This window comes from Lotus japonicus, chromosome 4 (assembly GCF_012489685.1).
Source record: "Lotus japonicus ecotype B-129 chromosome 4, LjGifu_v1.2".
Classification (NCBI taxonomy): Eukaryota; Viridiplantae; Streptophyta; class Magnoliopsida; order Fabales; family Fabaceae; genus Lotus; species Lotus japonicus.
Window position 1 is genome coordinate 2,327,912 of NC_080044.1, and position 15,456 is coordinate 2,343,367.

At 34.5% G+C, this 15,456-nt stretch overlaps 1 protein-coding gene across 1 annotated transcript; it reads right to left on the reverse strand.

Moving 5' to 3' along the window:
• Positions 1-853: 853 nt before the first annotated feature.
• Positions 854-15,036, reverse strand: LOC130710730 (uncharacterized). The gene is made up of 15 exons (XM_057560080.1): positions 14,905-15,036; positions 14,121-14,681; positions 11,905-13,134; positions 11,450-11,777; positions 10,667-10,925; positions 10,358-10,574; positions 9,902-10,248; positions 9,293-9,823; positions 8,128-8,182; positions 7,003-8,097; positions 6,566-6,919; positions 6,069-6,306; positions 1,665-4,297; positions 1,319-1,521; positions 854-1,106 (listed from the first exon to the last, which is right to left on the reverse strand). The coding sequence occupies exons 1-15, from the start codon at positions 15,034-15,036 to the stop codon at positions 854-856; spliced, it is 8,436 nt and encodes a 2,811-aa protein (XP_057416063.1).
• Positions 15,037-15,456: the final 420 nt, after the last annotated feature.

Here is a 15,456-nt window from a genome sequence, read left to right on the forward strand (position 1 = left end):
TTAATGAATAATCTCATTTTGCTCTCAAAAAAAAACTTTCTTAATGAAAAATGTGATTGGTAACCAAACATACTCTTGTATTTGTGTGAAAAAATATATAATTTTTCTTTTAAGTCATATTAAATGTTTCGGTGCACATAAAAATCACAAAGAGTCAAAAGCGTGGTGGACTTACTTTTGTCCACTATAATTTGACTTCACAATAATTTTCCATAGTATTTTTAAACATGCACATATAAATGCTCTATTTGATCTTTGATCCCGGGGTGAAAATCCTAACTTTGTCCCTAATATTATTATTAATACATTCCACCTCAAACACATTTGTTGTACTTAGTCTACATATCTTGCTCTTTATCTTATACTTATAAGACTCTCATAATATCCTATATATCATAACCATACCCGATCATACCACCAAAAGAGCCCTGGAAATTGAATTGTAACTTTTTCCCGATGATTTTCTCTTATAATAAATAAAAATCATTCAACGACACGATTATGTATACTAGGAAACTCGTCCAACATTTTGGTATGTGTTAAATAATAACTAGTAAATCATGCTGCAAAAGCAAAAATAGATGAACTATAAGTGTCAAATGACATTTGCTTAGCATGAAATTTATTCTAATTGCAACATAAGAAAACAAAACTGTAAGCATGTATTCAATTAAAAACACCTTGACCCTCAATAGAAGTACAAACTCCCCTGAATATCCAAAAGGAATCATCATTCAAAATCAGGCAGGCAGACCGAACCAGACAGCATGAAGTGTAAACACAAAATTACAACAACATTTGCACATACAAAAAACACTGACAGGAAAGAATTTAATAAGTACAATGTACACATTCACTTCTTTCCCTTTTTCCTTCCCTTGTTTTTCTTGGATTTGTTTTTGTTCACTTTGGTGTTTTCCCTGTTGTTTCCATGTCCTGAGCTGGTAGCGCCTTGGTTATCATTCCCTGCTGCAGTGTTGGCTTGTGATGGCTCATCCTCAACATTGGCATTCTTCCACAACAACTTCTTCAAAATGTGCCCGACATTTTGTCGTTTAATAACAATAGTCCGAGAGACTACTGCAACTAAGATCTGGTTCTCAACACTTGAATCACCGGAGAAGAAACAAAAAGAAAATAATTATGTGACTACATAAATAAGAAATTGCGGCTTGGACAGAAAGTAACTGGATTTAGATATTAGCTAAACTAACTATTAACGTTAATTACAAACTGTTACATATAACAGGAATGGAAAAACTATTCTAACTATTATACTTGCTCTATTGATAAGAAAACATATGACTATAAAACTTACCTGATATTTCTCGCATCCAATGCAGTAGAAAGTAGTTTCATTGCTTCAAGTAAGTTCATCACCTCCGGCATTTCTTTTTTGTCTTCAAGGGTAACAAGGATACCTTCAAGCAAGGGCACCTCCTCTGCTACTCCACATATTGAACTCAAAATTTGAATACATGTATCCAACAAATCCTGAAGAGGGAATGAATCCAACCATTTCTGAAGAAAAAATGAAAAAAAAATAAGGACGCAAAATAAAGAACAATTTTGATAAATAATAAATAAATATTGGAATCTGAACAAAACCTTGATAGAAGACTAATTTAACTTTGTATTTAATATGAAGAAAGCATTTGGCATACCTTTATCAATAGGGCCTGTATCTTTATGGAATCAGGAGACTTGCTATAAAAAAAGGTTTTATCAATTGATAAAAGTAAGTCTTCCAAGCTATCCCAGAAGAATTCAAAAGTCCTATACATGTTAATATTTTTAATCCCACCATCTGATGTCTGATTTGAAACAGAAGCACAACTTTTATTTGGAAGACTGGGACAGATGGTTGAAGGAAGCTCCTTAGACGTTGAGCTAGAAGATTCAACAATAGTTGCTGCACTTTCCCCACCAACACTGTCGACTCTATTCGGAAACAACATCTGCAATATGAGCTCTTTTTGCCGGCATACCGCGAAATCTACAAACACAGCATTTGGACAAAGGATTCTTGAAGAATTGTTGCATGACTTGACAATAACCAAGGGATTGTCAATCACTTTAAATGCTTCAGCAATGACTTTCAAACCCAGGTGTTTCTTTCCGTTCTTAAGAACATCACAAAATTCCAATGGCAAATGAGAGGTTATAGAGCTCATTCCGAATATATTGCGAAGTGGCTCTAGATAATTCCCAGAGCTGATGTGAAGCAAACACATCGAGACAACCAATCTAAGGACAAAAACTGGTAAGTAATTCTTCACATCTAAGTTTGACTTCCTGATCCAATTTATGGTACTATTTATATTAGAAGTTAACCATGAAAGGAGGCCCGCAATGGACTCATGGATATCAATCATACCCGGAGATGAACTCAAATTGTCAAGAGAATTTTCATCCTGGTAAATAAGCCATTCAATGAAAGATGACCTTGTAGCAAACATGAACCCCTTCTGGCATGATGCCAAGAGCAGAAGCCGTTCGACCAGATACATGAAACAACTTGGAGATATATAATCAATTGCCTTTATCCAGTTCACATTGTAAGTACACTTCAAGGCTTCATACAAACTAAATGCGCAATCCATATCCTCAAATGAATCATTACCTTGTGAAACTTCTGTAGTTGAACTCCACTGCAAACACTGAATGAATTTCTTCCAGGGTATGTTATCTTCAAATCTGGTCATAACTTCCACATACAATTCATTTTTCAGATTAGATGTACCAAGAATCATAACCACCACCCTTCCAATTAGACCATACGTTAGCCTATCTTTCACCCTAATGTTCTCATAGATGGTCTCTTTCACCAAATCCTTACAAGCCTCAGTTGTCCTTAGAAAGGCCATGTCTCTTGTCAGTGATTTCTTCCAGTCTAAGGGAACAATGTAGAGAAGTAAACAGTCAATTGGAAGCCTGCGAAATTTCTCTAATGTCTTCAAGTTACCATGGGTATGGCTAAAACATTTGGATCCAAGAAGAAATTTCGAGACTTCATAGATATGCAATAAAGACTGAAACTGACAAAAATCAGAAAGGCCTTTATTAACTGAATACTTGTATAGTGCATCAAGGTTGCGCAAAACTGCGATGCCAACAGAAAGCAGCTGTGAACTCCAATAGCTCTGAAGAAAAGAAACTAAAGAATGTATATCAACAGAAACCAACCTTCCATTCTTCTTCAGAAACCTTTCACCCAATTTTATCACCCAGTTAGCATCAGGAACGAGCAAAGAATAAATCTGATTTCGATTACATGTTATCTTTCGAACACCCATGTAATTCAATGCAAATTTTCCATAACTGCTAAGCTGATGAATGTCCTGGGATTTGAAACTTGGAAGACATTCCAATATATGAACAATGTTATCCTTCCAACATGTCCAACAATAAAACAATGTCTCCACAGAAAGTTGATTCTTTAAAACCATTCCTTTAACAACATCCTTAGTCACTCTGTCTTTCCAGATATATTTAGAGGAGTTCAAATGAAAATGAGCATCCAAAAGTTGCCACAAACATAATATTTCACCTCTGACACACTTATGTCTGCGAGATGATTTCAAATGAATGGCTATTTCAAAAATGTTACCATGCTCATTTAATAATATTTCTGCTTCCTCAGATGCATGCTCATAAAAGCTGCATGACTCTTCCTTTGCAAATGACAATGCTCTTCTCAAAAGCTCAACCTTCTGTGCAAATGGCTTTAAGGGCCACCCTTGGCTTCCTGAAGACCAAAGAGACTTCACAAGTACGTAATAAAACAGAAGATCAAATGCTTCTTTGAATCTACCAGCTTTTCCAAGAAGATCAGCCTCACATAGAATATCACCCATCATCATAGCAATGTTTACTGCCTCCGGAAAGTTTCCTGATTCCTCTTCTAACACAAGAAGATGATCCAGTAAATTCAATGATCGTAAGAAGTCACGCTTCAAATCCATCGAATGAAAAGCTCTAACAAATTTCATCATGGATCTGACATCTTTATGATCAAAATAATTACGAGCACAACTTTCCAGGAAATTTTGTTCTATTATATACAGATCATGAGTTTTAACCAAACTATGGTCAGCATTATCATTCTGTTTCCAGTGTTGAATGTAAGAGAAGCCAGTGTCAAACAATCTTCCTTTTGCACAAACAGTCAAACAATCTGAGAAGAAACTGCCCCTAGCATACACTTGAGCTGCGATTTCATAACATCCAGCTAAATAGAAGCAATCACCTGCTCTTTTCAAATCAGGCTCTTGAAATTTTTGCAAATAAAGCGTCCCTGAAAGCATAAACGAGATTAATCTTACATAGCATAAATATAAGAGTGCATTAAAAATGTGTCATATTGGGTGGCTTGAGGAACCCACAAGTAAGAAAGAGAAAAAATTGTAGAGATTCTAGAAGAGAGTAAGAATGAATCGAAATCTGTTATTGATGGCTAAACACTAACATAGAAAAGAGGATTCTTTCAAGAGTTTCCAATCTCTACTTCTCCTAATGCACTGTTCTCATATGCTAAAAATTCAAAATGTCCGTTTCTTCTACCCGTCTCTAACTAATTAAACTAAAGCCCTGGGTTTACAACTTTTACAACCTAACTAATTTTAAAACTACTTTCTAACTAATTCTATAACTACTTTAACAGGTGCCAGCTCTGTTAATATTTTGTTAAAAGGGACATAATGAGATCCTATTTTCCTTTTTTATTTTTGGTCAGAGACCCTATTTTCCTGAAATAGTTAAACCATGGCTGTCCCCCCGGTCTTCCTTTTTTCCCAGATATCTCTTCATTCTTCATTAACTAAATAGCTGAAGCAAAAAGGTTAATTCAATGACATAAAATCTTAGGTTTGTGTATCCTTTCCCTGTTTCCTGACACACAAGTCCATTGTATGTTTTAAATATGAATTTTCTTGGTATAACTTCTTCATAGTAGCTTTAAGAGTGAACACAAAAAAAAAACAGGTGACATGTATCTATGTTTGAGGTCACAATATATAATTGAGGAATTAAATAAATGTATACTTTCTTTCAAGGAACAAACTGATGCCACAGATAACTTTGGGAGACTAAAAAAAGTTTTTGCCTATGATTTCCACTTAAACTACAAAATAAGAGAAACTCCTAGGCAAAAAAACCAAATGCCCTAATCCAAAACAATGCAAGAAAATTACAGTCATATAACCTGAATTGGGTCAATGTGATAGTTTACATTAAAAGCTTGACTTATTTAGTAGAATTCCAATAACTAGATAAGAAATATTCTAAAAACGGAACAAGTATTACTCCCTCCATTTATATTTATAAGGTCATTTTCAACCATATCATACAAAATAAGGAAATATGTTAAAACTAGTTGATATACTGGTTTTTGAAAAGTTATTGCGACATTTCAAGTTTACCCCTATTTAAGTCAAACCCCACATTAATTAATACATAAAGGAGAGTATTTATTTAGTTTCTTTTATTGAACACTGCTTAAAAAAGGATTTTGTTTGCAATACAGCATAAAAAATAGCAAGGGAAGTAAAGTAGTTATTCAGTTTCCTCTACGTGCAAATGAAAAAAAAGGACAGTTCAATATACACAAAAAATGAGTGAGATGTATCCAGCATAAGGTAAAAAAATGTACCAAGATATGTCTACTAGGCAAAAGACAGTTACATAGCAACAATGAAGTTTGAAAAATAAGGGCCTAGATGTGTGGTAAACATAAAAGGAATTTATTAAGGCGAATGATAAAGAGGATAAGAAATACACATTAAATCAAAAGAACAGAAACAAGCAAGAAAGTAAAATGGAAAACCAATGGAACAAACTTTCCCAATCCCACAACATATAAAATTAGAGAATGGACATTCTTCCTTATCTACTGTAGTTGAGCAAGTTCTAATCTACAGCCTGGGTAACCTCAGCCAATGAACACATTATAATATAACCATTCAAGACAAACTTGTAATTTGTGTTTGTAAGACACTGATGCTACTAAAATATTTTATAAACAAATAGCAAAAAATTTAACACTTAGGTACCAAAGCTTAAGTTCATACCAGCTCTTTCATAATCCCCCAAATCAGAAAAACATTGGGCAGCAGAATCCACCATTCCTATGCCTTCAAAAATTTCAGCGGCTTCTCTAAGTATTGCATTTGAATCCTCAGGATTAATATCATGTACACGGTTTGCAGTTGCCCTAAGACCAGCTGCTTTAGACTTTTTCTCCCAATAAGAGTCTCCTGCTCTTTCAAAACACATTGTCGCCATCTCGAAGTTGTTTTGATAATATAGCTGCAAAGGAACAGTCAAAATGGTATGATATCATTTGGAGGGGAAAGTAGATAGATAGAAGGGAGCCATTAATAATACATCATAATATAATCTGAGGTACACAAATATTGTAAGTTGCAAATCAAACTATATAATAAGAACCGGATAAGTCATCACTGAACTAGTATTTGAGCTCAAAAAAAAGTGTAGGATAAATCAATTTAATTTAATTCAGTACTGTGAAAGCACAATGAAAATAATTTTTGATTATGAAAGAAACCTCTATGCCGCGTGACTTCCATTCTTCGGGACTACTTGCAACTTTCATTGCCTGTGCAAGAGAATCATCCAGTTCTTTGAATTGTACAAGGCCCATCTTTTTCCAATAGTAAAACATAGGTATAGAGAACTCTTCTGTACTCTCACATATCCACAATCTCTGTCTTGTCCGGGTTATAGCCACATATAGCTGTTTCAGTTCAGAGCACAAACTATTGTGTTTGGAATCAATGAAACTTGGATAAGACTTTGATTCTGTAGGTTCCAACAAATCTTGTTCATTCATATACTCATAAATCACCCTCCACCGGTTTTTCAAAGGTGAAGCGCCAAAAAAGTTGTACAGCAAAACATCCTGGAAAAGAACAAAGAATACCATCACAAAAAAGACATCATAAATAACAAAATTTGAAGTACATATAATGATCTTTTAACAACCTGAAACTCAAGGCCTTTGCACTCTAAAATGGTTAGAACAAGAGCCTGTTTCCCAACATAGTCTAAAATTTCCTTTCGAGCTGAATCATCTCGTACCAAAATTACTTGCTCTGCTCCAAAGCCCACAATATTCCCACCGACATGTCCGCTATTGCCAAAAATAGTTACAATTGCGTTTTTCCTATTTCTACATTCAAGAACAACTGGAGCTTCCCCATAAATCAAGCTGGTCTCAGGTTTTAGAGGATCAATAGAATGAGGAAAAAACCGAAAAAGAAGTTCAATGATGCTTTGGGATAATTTCAGCACTCCAGCATGAGTCCGAAAGTTCTGATTCAATAAAAAAATATCTGAAACTAACCCTTTATCCTTTCCCTGATAGTGTGAACTTCTCCTCGATTCCAGAACAAACTTCTTGTAAAAGAGAGATTTTATATCCTGGAACCTAAAATCAATTCCCCTTGCTATTGTTTGTGCAGTATCCCCACAAAAAACAAAACCCTCTTCTATATTTGAGCATACATATTTAAATAAAGCAATCTGTCCCATGGTTAGATCTTGGACCTCATCAATATACACAAAGTGCATCTCATCGCCATCATATCCTTTAGTTCTAAGTCTAAGATGAAGATCAGCTACAATATCAGCCAAATCAAAATCCCCTCTGTCCATCTTCATTTTTTCATAACTTTGATAAATATCATATATCATCTCTCGTTTCTGTTTGCTCAAACTTGATGCTCGGTTTTCGGATAAGGAAAGATAATTCTCACGAGTTACCTTACCATCACCATGCTCCACTGCTTGCATACCCCCTTTTATATGAGATATGATTTCTGTGAACACTCTAGATGGATTTAGAGTCTTAGTATACTGAGAATTGAAATGTGGCCAATATAATGAATCAAACCTGTCATAAGTCACCTCCTTCTTCCTTAAGAAAGTCTCTAAAGATACAGAATTTACACCAAGGTCACTAAACCTTTCAAAATATGAATTTCCCAAAGTCCCATCAAGCATCATCAGAAACTTCTGAAATGTTATCACAAGCGGGTACGAGTTTTCTGGAAGATTAACAAAAGAATCTGGTACATTCTTAAACTGAATTGATGTATCAACGTCAACAACATCTTCCTCATTAGGACTATTTTCAGCGGTGACATTGCTACCACATATGGATCTGCATGCAAAACATGATCTATTAATATCAGATATCAATCAAATCAGTGAAAGTACATGAGAATCAAATTAGTTCAACGAGGTTGCACATATTATACTAAAATGAATACTAGGATTAATGACTCAAAATAGAGTAACTTCAACAATAACATAATTATTAATTTCTAAAACTGAACCAACATGAAAATTATAATCTCATGGACGAGTTATCATGCAACTCACTTCGGATACTTCAATTCATGTGGCCAAATCTAAGCAGTTATAGATATTATCTTATCAAGATGAATAAATATTGGACAATTTCATCATTTGAAAATATCTTGAACTAACATTAGTGAATTTACACACATAATTGTTTGCTAAAAAATATTGATCAGCAAATTAGATGACAAACAAAGCACTATATCATAAAAAAATAGGAGAAACAGTACTATACTATCAATCCACTATATCACAAACCATGAAAGTAGCCAAACCAAAATAGTGACAAGAATAAAAACATTAAATTTGAGAATAGTATAGTGATCAAAATAATTATATGGAAATTATTCAGCATATATTGTTCAAGGTAATGAAAAATTGAAAATCATGGTGAATGAAATAAAAGAACAACGCAAATAAAATAAACAGATATTGCATTAATAAAATTCTGTCTTAGATTATCTTTTTAGCCTTTTCTAAAGTAACTAGGAAAATAAAGATGGCTTCTGACAACCAAAGAATTGTACAAATTTGTGCTAAACATGTCATTAAATCATAGTCAATTTAGTCATACCCTTAAGAATTACAACTCAAGTTTCACAACAGTTCTCTTTCCTGAGGAAAACATATTCCATGATCAACATGTAAAAAAGGACCGAGAGATATAACACAAAAAGCTTCCCCATAAGTTATTTTCTACTTTGCATATATGTATAATATATAATGATAATTAAATCATTCAGCTTGAATATATCCTAAGCATTTCAAAAGTCAAACATATAGACACATACTAATAAAAGAGATTATTCCAAAATTAGCTATAGCACGAGCCAAAGTAAAACTATATTTTTCCTGCAATGTATCTTGAGAAAGAAAAAAAAACAGATAGTTTGAACTATAGGTTCCATACCTTTTCAGTCGAACAACATGGTGTTTTACTGCTTGACATAGTTTAGGACTCACAGTTACGAACAATTGGCGTAAGACAGGCTTGTCATTCAGATCAGCGTTTTCTTCATGCTCGTTATCACGATTCAAATAAGGAAATGCACCACTCTTAATTCCATATGTTTCTTCAAGAGCCATATGGTGCAAGTTCTCCTTTTGAAATAACTTCATGGTCAAAACAGTTGTTTTTCCAGTACCAGAGCGGCCCAATACAAATGTACTTCTAGGAAAGAGAATTATCTCACGTTCTTCATCTGATACTTCAAATGGAAGATCCAGTTCATTAATGTTACGATCAGAAAGCAAGTGGCTAACCACAACTGGTGATAAGGAGTAGAATTTCATCAATAACAAACTCTCCTCAACCTTAGAATTCTCAACATAAATTCTTTCATCAGAACCACTCGTCTCAACTTCATCTCCATGATTATTAATATTCTTAAATTTGAGGATATCTATTGATCCTTCCCAACTCATGGGGGACTCAATTTTCCTACAAAATAAGTAAAACACATTTTATCAGTTACCTAAAACAACTCTGGTGTTATAGAATATAACTCAAAGAACTTACCCGTCAAAAAATTGCTCACTGCAGCGTCTTATAAAATCATCAGTGTAGCATGCAAATATATTATCAAGACGCTTCACTAAGTTAGGGATATCCTCTGGAGGCAGGATATCCCATATCCTCAAAACTTGAGTGTACCTAGTTTCTTTTGCAATGTCCTTTGAGAAAATAATAAAGAGATCTTGAACTTTGAATTGTTTTAACATCTGTGATGAAGTCCCACAAACTTGAGTGTACCTTTTTGGTCGCCATCCACTAGAAATTTTAAGCAAGAGACCAATAACAGACTTCTTTTTCTGCTCTGACCACAATTTTTTAAATGACTTCAAGAAGTTGTCACTGAAAAGAACCTACAAAAATATGGAAGGTGGGAATGTAAACTAAAGGTCAAGCACATATCGGCATGAGGATATCAAGAACATGAAAAACATGTAAAGTTAAGATCAATAATCCAAATACCTTCCACCTGGAATTTCTGAATAGGACACTATCGGCATTAAGCAAATCATCAAACTGATCCAGCTCTTTCTTGGCATCCCAGATGCCTTTTGCCAAATCTTTGTCTTCATCAGCATCAAAGAAACATTGACGCGTTTTTGCATCCAGCACCAAATCTTTCCAGACATTTTCCTGACTTACTAGCGTCTTTTCATTTCCCAAAATCCACAAGCTGTGCCTGTTGAATATTAAAGCACCAGCATTAACACATACTTTTTTGTGGCACATAAACAAATGAAACTTAAAAAAATAGAGAATAGTAAGTTCTACCTTGCCCTTGTAAGAGCAACATTAGTCCTCTGGTGACTGGAGATGAACTTAAGTGACGCACTGCCCTTAGTTCTCACAGTTGATAAAATAATAATGTCCTGTTCTCCGCCCTGGAAGCCATCAATCGTTTTCACCTTTACATCAAATCCATCATAACTATCATACTTCTTCTGTTCAAGTACATCCTGAATCGCAACAACCTGGGCAGCATATGGAGAAACTACGCCTATACTGAGCTTCTCTTTAGATTCAAGCCACACTGCAGACCAGGCAAAAGCATGCAGAATATCACTACTATAAAATATGTGCACAATGGCCATTAAGAAAGTAATAAAAAAAATCATTCATAGTATCTAGTATATTTGACCCTTTATCATGCACCTTGAGTACACCTTTTGGACATTTGTAGTAACAGAAACAATATAAAATAACATAAGTATTTTTTTTAAAGAACTCACATTATAACTTATAAACACGTGATCTTAAATGTCACTAATACTTAGATTATTACCTAGTGATAAACATTATGCCAATTAAAACCATGTAGCTTTAAAATGAATAAACCATGTAGCTTTAACATGCAATAACATTAATACTAAATACTAATACTTGAATTACCTAGTGGCAAATTAAAACAATCACAACCAATTAAATCAATTATTTTCTGAACTTCTGTTCAAGGAAAAAGAATATGCAAAAACATGATAGATTAGCACAGAGAAATCATTTACAAATAAACAAACACAAACCTTTATAAAAATAAAAATAAAAACAAACACAAACCTTTGAAACACTTCCTAATTATTTTCATAGCAACTGCCACTTCAACCATATTTTTCCGGCTTCGACCTACATCATCAAACTCTTCTCTGCCACCAATTATATTAATAAAGGAATATGGACCAAACATTGGTGCTGGGAGATATTTCTTTCTATAGGTCTTTCTCATAACATTTGGAGCATCAAGAATTTGGTTTAAATAGAAGTATGAATTTGGAAAGGAACTTATTGCCGGATGCATACGGTATTGTATATTAAGAAAGTGATTTGGATAACCCAATGAGTCTAGCCTTTCAAATAGGCTTCTTCCAAAACCAGCTTCAAAAGAAACCTAATACAGACAAAAAATAAGCTTTAGTGTTAGCTGGAAATAGAGAACTTATCTTTGTTTCAATATATGATGATGTTGGGACCCGGGATATTAATATTAGCAAAATAAACAGTTTTAGAATACTTACATTACTTTCCACCATAGCAGGTAGCTGGCGTTCATCTCCAACCAGAATGGCATGGTCTATGTCACCAAGAAGTAAAGGTATGACTGATTCACATTCCTTCAACTGTGCAGCTTCATCAACCACTAAAACATTCAGTGGTTCCATGGAAACAAAGTGCAACTTGAAGGAACTAGAAGCAGTGGAAAATATTAAAGAGGATGTTTGGAAACAGAACACTCTGATTGATTCTTCAAATAAGTGCAACTCTGATGGCATAAACTCTGGCCAGTTGAGTTCACCAACTGAACCTTTCAGAATTGTTAAAGAAGATAGGCATTCAGTTCTCTTCTTGTTTAATAAGTATTCAGCACCTTCAGAAGACTCAAAAGAATTGTGTTGCATTTGGGGAGGAGAAAATAGTTCTTCCAATACTTCAGAAACAATATTATTTTGGAGCAACAAAGTTTGAAAGCAATCAAGGGAGCAGATGAGGCAGACCAAACCTTCAAAGTTATGCTCCCTAATATAACTTCTGGCTACATGGGTACATAAGACAGAAATACAGTTTCTAAGAGGCGAGGCTAATTCAAGAAATCTTTCTCTCACAAACTCAAGAAAAGATTTGCACATGCTTTCACTACAATCTGAAGGGTTATTATCATCTTTGGTCCTATCAGTATTATTATCATCAATTTGCTCTTGTTTCTCTCCCAACCCATTCTCAATGAATACATGATAATGGGAAACACAATTTTCAAGAAGATCAATCATCGAACCAAAACAATATCTCCAGCCAGTTGGAGGTCTAAAGCACATTGAAAGCTGCTCGACACGATAGTCCAAATAAATTTCTTCAATATCCTCCCCAACTTTGAGCCGCTCATGATTCCCAAATAAAAGAAGGTCTCCTAATGGAAAGAACAAATCATCAGAATTTCCATCAACGGATGATCTCACAATGCTTAAGACACGTGATGCGACTTCTTTAATGGCAACATTAGTTGGGGCACAAACAAGAGTCCTATAGTTCATCTTCAGTAGGGCAAAAAGCAGTGTGCCCAGAGTTTTGGTTTTGCCGGTTCCCGGGGGACCCCAAATAAGATCCACAGTGGACTTATGAGTGCATTGAGAGGAAGAAAGGCAAGCAGAAATTGCCATGTACTGGGACTCATTCAAATCAGATGATAACCTTTGATATGCTCTGTCATCCCTTAGAGTATCAGTCTGCAGATGGCAGTGATCACAGCTTTCCTCAACCTGTCCCCAGCATATAAACATTAGTCATCAAAATAATTAAATTTGTAAAATTGTTATACTTCGAAATTACAGTCTCCATAACAACGAACAAGAAAATTTCATTTACAATTTTAAGAACAATTTCTCTAGCTAGTGTTGTCAATCTCGGATAGCAGCCGACCGCAAAAATGCTATTGTAGTATAGCGCATAGCGGGATCGCCGCTATGGTGAATTTTTTGTATAGGTTATATACTATAATATAACTATATGCATATAAATGATTAACATTAAAAAGTCATGCCACTCATAATTAACATTAAAAAGTCATAGGTGTCTTAAACAAAACATACTTGTACCAACAAAACTCAAGGTAGCTAAGTGGTTTAAGTCTCTATTCCATAAACTAAACCGCCTAAAAACATGAAATTTCTATATCAGTTCCTCCTCATCCTCTTAAAACTAGACCGGTCTGAAATACCTCCCCAAACTCCTCAAACTCATGGTACCATTTTCAGTATGTTTACAAAGCAACAACCCTGAAATACCTCCCCCAAATGCCCTGATATGAACTGTTTGTGAGTTATTATCAATTTCACCAAATAGCTGCAAAAAAGCACTGCTATGGCTGTCATTTCCTCTGCTTTAGCAGCCTCAACAGCCGCTACACTAAATTGCACCGCTATGCAACAACTACGAGCAGCCAAGAGCTGCTACGCAGCGCTATGGTGCTCTAGCACGCTATCGAAAACCCTGGTTCTAGCTTGTGCGAATCTTCTTATACACAAACAGAAAATCAATAATATACTTTCTATAAAAAAATGAGACAACAAACAATCAACAATGAGTTTCAGCACAATAACAATAAAAAACTGGATATTATTACATTTTTATGCTTTGATATAGGTTAAGACTATCAATGTTTGATCTCAAGTAGCTGATAAATTTATCACAGGATATTAACATTGAAACACTCAATATAAAGGCATAACATAAAATGAACTCTTACCACATCACCAGCACATAAAATTTTCTTGATTAACTTTGAATGTCGCTGCATGTGAAGGGCTTTCCATATTCTTCTATTGGGGGTTATATTTGTCAAAAATATCATAAACATAGACTTCTCCTCTACTTCATCAAGATCAATATCTTTAGACGGAAGAATTTTGAAAGAAGACATCAGTTCCACATCATCGTCCTTCATCTCTTCATCTACCACCCCAGCTGACACAACAAACGTCCACGTCTTCCCCGACCTTTGTAAATCGTTGACGATTTCAGGCTTAAAATCAGCTAAAATAAAAACATCCCCAATCAATGTTTTGTACATCTCTCTTCCATGACCAGAGGAGGACCTGTTTCTCCAGCTATCAGTTCTAACATTGTAGAGCATCCCATTCCTACTAGGTGCCTCCTTGAGTGAAATTACTTCAGCAAAAGGGGAACTTTGTAAGATTTCCATACTCGAGCACAATTGCGCTCGAGTTTCTTCCAGCAATGGATACACATAAGAGCCAAAATAATGATCAACAGACCTGAATGATTGATCAATAAATTTCACCTGCAAAATACAAACAGTATTTCAAAATGGAGGCAAAGCAAAGCAATCTAATAGCATTTTCCTAAAGTCTACAACTTTTCCCTTCTAACCAAACACACTGTAAATGGGTATTATTTGATTGAAAAAAAGATTTCAACATGACAAAGTATAATAATTTGGAAGATCATTTCTAACACAAAGACTCTAAAGGGTACTGTAAAGTGTAAAGTAGCAAACTTCAAACCTGATCCTTGTACAAATCTTCATTGTAAATGTCCTCAAGAGACCAAGAAAGCATGATATCTAATAAATCTCGATCAGCATTTGTTGTCATCTTCTTCTTGCTTGATGATGATGACCAGGAAACAATATTCATGGTTGGCAAAAACCCACTTTAAGATTCACAGTACAGAAAGTGTAGAACAAGTGGATTTCTTAATAACCAAGGAATGAAGGGGAAAAGAATCACCAATAATATTATGCATGCACTTTCAAGCTTGAAGACTTGATGTCAATACACACAGACACAGTGGCTTTTCAAGTTTCCCTCCCTCTGCATGCTTCTGCTAGCTGCTGCCAAAACATATATAAAGAATGAATTGTGATAAGTATTGACAAAAAAATTATTTGATGAAGTTAGTTATATCCGTGTGTGTTTATTAAGTTTTTAATAAATATTTATTAAGTTCTTAATTTTAAGGATTAATTATATATTGTTAATGTAAAGTTATTTAGTGTTTAACCAAATTAAAATTATTTTTAATTTCATTAACATTGACGCATAAAACTAATGTGG